We start from the raw sequence: 9225 nt of genomic DNA, 5'->3' as shown, positions 1-9225 counted from the left end.
GCGGCCGGCCGGGCGAGTCGGAAGCTCGTCAGGGCGCTCGCTCGGTGGCGGCGGCGGCGGCGGCGGCGGCGGCGGCGGCTCGTCAGGCGGGCAGGGCGGGCGAGGCGTCCTCGGGCCGGGTCGGGGCGCGCGGCCGGGCGGGCGGGCGGGCGGTCGGGTCGGGGCGCCGGGCGCGGGATGCCGCCTCCCGGGGCGCGCGGGGGCAGCGGGCGGCGCGCGGCCGGGGCGGGCGGGAGGCGGCGCGCGGGCCCCGGCCCCCGGCGCGGCCTGAGCCTCGGCCTCCGCCTCCGCCTCCGCCTGCGCGGCTAGGCAGGCCCGGCCTCTCGGACCCCGGCGAGGCCGAGTCCCAGTCCGCCATGCAGGCGCCGCCGCCGCCCTACGAGTTCTTCAGCGACGACAACGCGCCCAAGTGGCGGGGGCTGCTGGTGCCCGCGCTCAAGAAGGTGAGGGGCGCCCGGGACGCCCGGACACCAGGCACACCTAGACACCCGGGACGCCTAGACAGACCCCTGGTGCACCCAGACACCCCGATCCCCGGGACGCCCAGGCACACCTAGACACCCGGAACACCCAGGATACCCCAATCCCCGGGACATCCAGACACCCAGGACACCCAGACCCCAGGCACACCTAAACACTCGGGAAACCCAGACACCTTGATACCCAGGACACCCCAATACCCGGGACACCCAGGACACAATAGACACCCAGACAGACCCCTGGGACACCCTGACACATGGAACACCCAGACACCCCAGTACAAAGGACACCCGGGACACTTAGATACCCAGGACACCAGGCACACCTAAATACCCGGGACACCCAGGACACAATAGACACCCAGACAGACCCCTGGGACACCCTGACACATGGAACACCCAGACACCCTAGTACAAAGGACACCCGGGACACCTAGACGTCCAGGACATCCCGGGACACGGGACACCCAGACACCAGGCACACCTAGATACCCAGGACACACAGACACCTGGGAATTCCTCATATCCCAGACACCTAGACACTGGGACACTGCGATCCATGGAACACCCAGACCCCTGGGACCCCCGCATACCCGGGACACTCTGATACACAGAACGCCCAGACCCCCCGGGACAACCTGATATCCAGGACACAACCAGGACACCGCGATCCATGGGACACCTAAGAACATCCCAACACACCCAGCCCTGGCACTCACCCCTGAGTCCTATACCACGGGCTGCCGAAGGAAGCCTGTGTGTGTATCTGTGGCTGGAACTTCGGGTTCCCCCAAGTCCCCCCCACTCCTTCCTAGTGCTGAAGCCCCAGGTACTGTGTTGGTGGGACCAAGTTAGGCTGGTCACAGCCATGCACTCGGGCTCTGGAGCTGCAGTCCAGACCCAGCAACTGTTCTCAGACAGACAAACAGACAGACCTGATGTTGCGAGGTGTTAGTGTGTGTGTGTGTGTGTGTGTGTGTATGTGTGCTGAAAGGTGTCCACTTGCCCTTTTGCCTTGCCTGCTCCTCTTACCCTGAAAGGTCGTTGGCTTCTCGTGGAACTGCATTGTTCACTTCAGGTACGTGTCCAGCATATTTCAAGGACTTTCCCCGGATGTTTCTGGCTTGTTCCCCGTGTCTAGCAAGTCGCCAGCACTCTTGACGCATCTGGAGGACAGGAGGGCTTCCCTGGGGCTTGGGTACTTCATGAGACTCACTTGGCTTTCAGTTTTGGTTTTGTTTTGACCTTCACACCTGGCAGCTTCTCATCGAAGCTCTGTGTTCTCAGGGGGGTATGCTGGAAACAGGTATGGGGGATGCACATGCCAGTGATGCGCGGGCCGTTCTTAGCTGAGTGTCACTTGATGCACTCCTGGTGGTGCTGGGGGAGGGGCGTGAGGTCTCTGGCTGGTCCCAGGGGCCACTTGCTTGGTGCAGAGCACGTGCTCTGGCGGGCTCAGCCTTCTCCATGGCCTTGGAAGCAGGTATGTGACCTAGGTCGGTGTGCGAGAAGATAGGAAGATTATTGAAGTTAAACCAGAGCACTCAGACAACTAAAACTTCTAGTTTGGGGTGGTCTTTTGTAGAAGTAAACCACCTAGGTGCCATCTTGGTCAAGGACCTTGTTTAGCAGGCCGAGAGTGGGTCTGATTGGAATCTGTCCCTAGAAACTGTGGCTGGCTGGCACAGTTATTTTTTTTTAAATGTATTTGACTATTGTTAAAAACAGGAAGCTATTATATGAAATCTGAATTTTCTTTTCCTTTATTTTTTTTTTGGCCATACTGGGGTCTAACTTATCAACAACAGTCTAACATGCTCTGCTCCTAAGCTGCATCCCAAGCCCCTTTCTTTTCTTGGAGATTGGAAGAACTCTTTTCCACCTCTTCTTCCCCTTCTTGCTGGGCAGTCACTGTCTGGAGCTGAGGAACGACTGCTCTCTTTGGTCGTGGCCTGTACCGTTCTCAGCCCCTGTCATTCCCCTTGGCTTATTTTACACGAACCGGCTGTGACTCCATGCAGAGATAGCTAGGTGACAGGAGAGGCCTGGGAGAAGGTGGTAGTCTACACAGCCCAGCTGGTCGTGTCAAATGCTTCCAACTCGCATTTTCAAGTAATCTCTAATGATGACTCTCAGCCACCTCCAAAGGCTCGAAATACATTTCCTTGAAATACCTGCATTCTTGATAGCTCAAGCGTCCCCTGCCTGCTATGCACTTCCTGTGGTTATGACTATTGTGAACTCTTTGTTCTTGTTTGGGGGCCACAACTGGTAGTGCTCAGGGAGGACTCCTGGCTCTGCGTTCCAAAATCCCTCCTGGCAGGCTGGGGACCATATGGGATGCCGGGGATTGGATGGGAATCAAAACCAGGTCTGATCCGGGTCAGCCTCATGTCAGGCAAACGTCCTTCTGCTCTGCTATCATTCCTGCCCCAATTGCGAACACTCTTGAAAGAAAGACTTACCGGTACCATGTCAGATGCAGCTGGGCCCCTAGTGAGGCTCTTTGGCCAGACCTTGCTCTTCGTCTGCCCACCCTACCCTGGGCCTGGCAGAACAATTAATACTCACCCTCTGGGCTCACTCACTGTCAGCTTTCTCCGGTCTCCAGGACTGCAGCCATAGTCTTGTTTTTGTTTGTTTGTTTTTTTGATATTTGGGCCACACCCAGTGACACTCAGGGGTTACTCCTGGCTATGGGCTCAGAAATTGCTCCTGACTTGGTGGACTATATGGGACGCTGGGGATCGAACCTTGGTGGGTCTGTCCTGGGTCAGCCGCTTGCAAGGCAAATGCCCTACCGCTTCGCCATCGCTCCAGTTCCTAGTCTTGGTTTTTATTTAGGGCCCTCACCTAGAATCTGACAATGAGTCTGCGTGTCCTGCCTGTTACTATGCCCTCTCTACCCCCCTCACTGGACTGGAGGAGTCTTTAGAACAGAAGTAATAATTTACCCTCATTTTGGCTCTCACAAATATAATGACTGACCCCTTGCAGGACTTGAGAATGAATGAAAGAAAAGGAGAGGAACTACCCAAATTAAAACCATCACCTACCACTTGCGGACCTACCCACTTATATGTTTGCCCTCTTGAATTAGGGCTTTATTATTTGGCTTGATTGGGCCCAAACCTGGAAGGCAATCCTCAGTGACTCTCTGAGTTACTGACCACATGCGGGTGGACCATGTTGGTTCTTCTCCCTTGGACCATCTGTTTGTTTATTGGTTCTTTTCTTTTGGTTTTGGAACCCACACCTGGTGGTGCTCAGGGGTTACTTATGGCTCTGCACTCAGAAATCGCTCTTGGTTGGCTCAGAAGACCCTATGGGATGCCGGGAATCAAACATGGGTCTGTCCCAGGTTGGCCTCGTGCAAGGCAAATGCCCTACCGCTGTGCTATCTCTCTGGCCTCTTGTTTCTTTTCTGTTTTAATTTGCTCTTGGTCCTTCTCTCCAGATTGCTGGGGTAGCATTTTTTGTATGTATTTTTGGCCATACCTGGCAGTGCCCAGGGACTTCCGCTAGCACTTTGCTGAGGGGATCTTTCCTAGTGGTGCTGGGGGGACCATGCTGTGCCGGTGATGGTGATAGCATAGCATTTGCTCAGCTCCTGCGCTCTCTGGCCCCTGTGACAGCCTCTGGACTGGATTCATTGCCTTTTGCCCTCTACTCTTTTTCAAAGTTCAGAAGTTAGTGTGAACTTCTGGACGTGGCCCATCAGAACCTTTGGTGCCTGCGGAGGTTGTCCGGTGAAAGGTCCCGCCAAGCTCTAGCATGGGCTTGGCTGGGATTGACTTGATCTCATCTCGATTGACTAACTGGATTGCCTTTCTGAATCTTGCCTGTTTCTATTTTTGTTTTTGGGCCACACCGGTGGCACTCAGGTTAACCCTGGCTCAAGAGCTCAGAAATCATGCCTGGCAGGCTCGGGGAACCATATGGGATGCCAGGATTGAACCCGGGTCCTTCCCGAATAAGCAGTGTGCAAGGCAAACACCCTACTCTTGTGCTGTTACTCTGGTCCCTCTTGCCTGTGTTTTATGCTGCAGCCAGACTTCTTTTCCTGACTCTTCCCAAACCCGTCCACACTGTCTCCCCGAATCTCTTGGTGTAGGCCTTGTCTTACCCAGTGCATCATCATATCAGCCTTACTGCAGATCATTTTCCTCAGCACCAAAGATCAGGAGAAACATAACTTCAAAAAATGGCTGAGCTGGAACTTTACCAGAAGTAGCGAGAGGATGAGATGGAAGAGGTTGTTTGGAACCACAGCCTGCTGTGCTGAGGGTTTATTCGTGGCTCTGGGCTAGGGGATCACTCCTAGCAGGGCTGGGGCTGGGGGTGAGGGTGGGGGTGGGGCAATGCAGACTATGAAGTGCCTGGAGTCCAAGACAGCTTGGAAGCAGGACAAGGCAAGCAAGCACCTCACCCACTGTAATATTTCCCCAGCTCCAGGGCAAGTGGTTTAAATGACTGGCTTTTTTTGTTTGGACCATAAGGGATGCCGGAGTTCGAACCACCGTCCTGCATGCAAGGCAAACACCCTGCCTCCATGCTCTCTCTGGCCCCTAACTGACTGCTTTGATAGTAAGCTAAGGAGCTTGAATTTTATCTCCAGGGTATAGGGAGTTACTGAAGAGTCTGCATTTTTTTTTTTTTGAGTTTTTTTTTTTTATTTTGATCATAGTGGCTTACATATTGTTGACAATGATATTTTAGGTACATATTTACATAAAATCAGGGGGGATTCTGCATTTTGGGTGGCCAGAGTGATAGCACAGCGGGTGGGTAGGCGTTTGCCTTGCATGTGGCCAACCCGGTTTTGATCCCCAGCATCTCATACATTCCCCCAGGCCTGCCTGGAGCGATTTTTGAGTGCAAAGCCAGTAGTAACCAGAGTGTCTCTGGTGTGGCCCCCAAACAAACAAACAAGAAAAGAATTTCTGCATTTTTGTTTTATATTTATTTATGTTCATTTTTTTCTTTTTTTTTTTTTCTTTTTTTTTTTTTTTTTATTGTGTTCATTTTTTTCAACCACACCCATTTGTGTTCAGGGCTTACTCCCCTGTTCTACACTCAAGGACCACTTCAGGTGGTGGTTGGGGGACCTTATGGGATGCCGGAGATCTAACCTAGATCAGTTGCTTATAAGGGAAGCATCCTCCCTCCATGCTGTTCCGGCTCCTTTGAGGAAATTGAACTCGGGCCTCACATGTCAGACAAGTGTGATGATTAATTTTACTAATTTTGAAGAATGAGTGGAATAGCATCAGGCCTGAGTTTTAGAGTAGAAGATGAATTGAAGGGGAACACTGGGGCAGAGGAGAGAATACAGCCAGGGGTCCTGCACTCAGCTAAGGAGACTTGTACTTGGTCTGAAATCCACTTGGGGGTGGATTTTATTTGAAAGATGTTTAAAGGCAGAACTGACAAGACACCTATTCCCTTGGAGCGTGACTGGGGAAAGTGGTGTGAAAGCAGGCACGGCCCTGTTTATTTGATGCCAGTGTCTTTACTTGGTGAAGTATGGGGGAGGAGGAGATGGAGATGGAATGGCAAGGGGGACATATGCTTTGCACTTAGGATATATTGATTTGAAAGTTCTTTTGGGTTATTGAGGTGGATTCATTTCATTTATTTAATTGTCTGTTGTTACCTGGCAAAGCAGACGTAGGGGTTTGAGAAGTAAAGTCTTAAGAGTAATGAAGTCTGTATCTCTACACGGACCGATAAGTGAGTGTTCGTGGTGGTGGCTGTTTTCAGCAAGCAATTGGAGACGGCTCAAATATCCATCAGCCGCTAAATGAATAAGTTGTGAGATTGTGATACTGCTCAGCAATAAAAAGGAATAAAGTATTGCCGCATATGTCAACACGACTGAATCTCTAAGCCATTAAGGGGAAAGAAGCCAGACTCTGGAAACAGGTATAATTCTCTATGATTTTATTTATGTAAATTCTAGAAAGTGCAGACTAGTCTGTACTACATTACCGAAGACCAGTGTCATTTGGGGACCAAGGCTTTGAAATCCATTTGTCTGGATTGAGCCTGTAGTTTCAGATATGTAAACATTTTTTTTTGGGGGGGGGGAGCCACACCCGGCGTTGCTCAGGGATTACTCCCGGCTGTCTGCTCAGAAATAGCTCCTGGCAGGCACGGGGGACCCTATGGGACACCGGGATTTGAACCAACTACCTTTGGTCCTGGATCGGCTGCTTGCAAGGCAAACGCCGCTGTGCTATCTCTCTGGGCCCTGTAAACATATTTTAACATTAGCTTGGATAGCTGAAGTATGCACTGTTTATTGTACAGCAGTTGTTATCTTAAAAGTATTACCAAAAAAAGTTATGGGGCTGGGGTGGAGCTATAGCACTATGGGTAGGGCCTTTGCCTTGCACTGGGCTGACCCAGGTTCAATTCCCAGCATCCCATATAGTCGAGACTGCCAGGAGTGATTTGGATCGCAGAGCTACAAGTAAATACTGAGCACCTCCGGGTGTGGCCCAAAAAAGGAAGGAATGAAGGAGGGAGGGAGGAAAGGAGAGAGGGAGGGACGAACAGGAAGGAGAGAGAAGAGAGAGAGAGAGGGAGAGGGAGGGAGAGAGAGAGAGAATTAAAGAGAAAGAAAGAAAATGGGTTTTGGAAAGGTAGTTTAATGACCTGATGAGCATGCTCTGAAGTGAAATGCCCCAGGAGCAGCCCCCAGCACAGAGCTAGTGACCAGGCTCAAAAGTAGAAGCAAAAAAGAAAAAACTTCAACTCAACTACAAAATAGGATTGTATCAGAGCTGGGGAAGGGAGTAGGCAAAAGCACTGAGGGAGTACAGAGGGAAAGAAGTAAGGGAGATGATAGTGTCTCCAACTTAGTGTTTTGGGCCTGAGAGGTACTTGCCTTCCAACCCAGGTGTTATCCCTGGCACCCTGTGTGGGCTCTTCTAAGCTCTGACAGAAGTAAGCCCAGAGCACCGCCTGATGTGACAAAAAATAAATTAAAAAAACCCGAACTCAACAATAACAGCAAAGGCGGGGAGCCCACATTTTTTTTTCTCTAAAAGCTTGGAACCCCTGGGAAAAGAGTTGTGTGTCGTGGCGGAATTCAGGGTTTTGGAAGACACCTGTTAGTTGAGAAGGAGTTGGTAGAGAAATCTCAAAAAAAAGAAATGTTCAGCAAGGAGATGAGAAAGAAGCTCAGGAGGATGAGAATGGGATTTGTCGGGACAATTTTTCAATGACTGACTATTTTAAGTGCCTATGAGTATTCTCATTCTCACAGGATGCTAACAGATCTCAGGCAGGGTGGTTTGGCTAGTCTTCGTTTTCAGTAGTTAGTTGGTCGGCATCCTTCGGAGATGGTAGGAAAAGACGAAGACGGGCGTGCCGGTGGACGCCTGAAGTTTCTGCTTGGTAGCCCCTGTCTTCACAGTGCAGTAAGATATTTTTATGTAGCGGGGGAGAGAGGAAGGAGTTGAAAGACAGGTTGAAGGTTTGGACCGCTGTGGAGTGTAGATAAGTGGTAGTATAGCGGGGCGGGCCAAACTGGTCTTGGCAGCCAACCCCTTTGGTCCCTGGCACCTCAGCTGGTCCCCTGAACCCTCAGAGCCAGGAATAAGCCTCTGAGTCCAGCGGGCATGTCCCCAACATAAGGACCACAAATATGCAGTTTGTTGATAGAACAAGGTTGCTGTGTAGTGCGGTGTGCTGCGTGTGGAAGCCACAGCCTGGTAGTAGCATTCTTTGGTCTGGTGGTTGAGATTTTCCTCGAGTGATGCTCTCAGCCAGTAAGTAACAAAGCAGAGATGTGCATTCGTCGCAGCCTAGTTTTGGGGGGGGCGGCGGCATTTTTGATGATGGTGGTTATGCAGGACAGATCTTGTGGACTGGAGATATTGATAAATCGGAAGAGAACAGCATAGTCAGATAGACAATTATGAACAGAGGTCATGAGAATTCTAGCTGAAGTTTTATGATCTCAGAGATGAAGATGAGAGTTTGGTAAATGGAACAACAGCTTGCTTGCGTAGATGACGACTATGATGGAGTCTGCACTGTATCAGCTATTCTCCAATCCCTGTAATAAAATTTTTTTTTGGGCCACACCCGGCGGTGCTCAGGGGTTACTCCTGGCTGCCTGCTCAGAAATAGCTCCTGGGAGGCTCGGGGGACCATATGGGATGCTGGCGATAGAACCCAAGTCAGTCCCGGGTCAGCCACGTGCAAGACACACCCACCCTATTGCTGTGCCCCAATAAATAGTTTTTTTTTTTTTATAGTGCTTGTGGGTATATGAAAAATCTTTGCTCTTTCCTTCAGAATATTTTGGTCACATGGTCTAATTTTTTTTTTGGCCACACCCGCCATTGCTCAGGGGTTACTCCTGGCTGTCTGCTCAGAAATAGTTCCTGGCAGGCACAGGGGACCATATGGGACACCGGGATCCGAACCAACCACCTTTGGTCCTGGATCGGCTGCTTGCAAGGCAAACACCGCTGTGCTATCTCTCCGGGCCCATGGTCTAATTTTTTAACCCTAAATTCTGTGAAGTGTCAAAATGCAGAAAAACGTAGAAAGTTATGCACAGCCATCTTTCTCTCATTCTGATTCTGTACTAATGAACCTGTAGCTAGCTTACATGCATCTGTCTTTGGTATTTGATGTGTTTCCAAGGGATTTGCCTATGCCTGTAAACTTTATTAAACACGATGTCTGTATCATTGAGTTTAGCATTTATTTGCAGTCCTTTTTTACT

At 50.8% G+C, this 9225-nt stretch overlaps 1 protein-coding gene across 2 annotated transcripts in view; it reads left to right on the top strand.

Annotated features, from left to right (window-relative positions):
* The first annotated feature begins 328 nt into the window (after positions 1–328).
* Positions 329–9225, top strand: part of SOS1 (SOS Ras/Rac guanine nucleotide exchange factor 1) — a 107369-nt gene continuing 98472 nt past the window's right edge. For both annotated transcript variants that reach the window (XM_049784244.1, XM_049784243.1), the window contains exon 1: positions 329–443. In XM_049784244.1, coding sequence (XP_049640201.1) covers positions 357–443 — 87 coding nt within the window. In that variant the 5' untranslated portion in view covers positions 329–356. The remainder of the gene's footprint in view (positions 444–9225) is intronic.

Source organism: Suncus etruscus, chromosome 12 (assembly GCF_024139225.1).
Source record: "Suncus etruscus isolate mSunEtr1 chromosome 12, mSunEtr1.pri.cur, whole genome shotgun sequence".
Lineage (NCBI taxonomy): Eukaryota > Metazoa > Chordata > Mammalia > Eulipotyphla > Soricidae > Suncus > Suncus etruscus.
The sequence above is the reverse complement of the archived record's forward strand: the minus strand, read 5'-3'. Positions and strand labels throughout refer to the sequence as shown.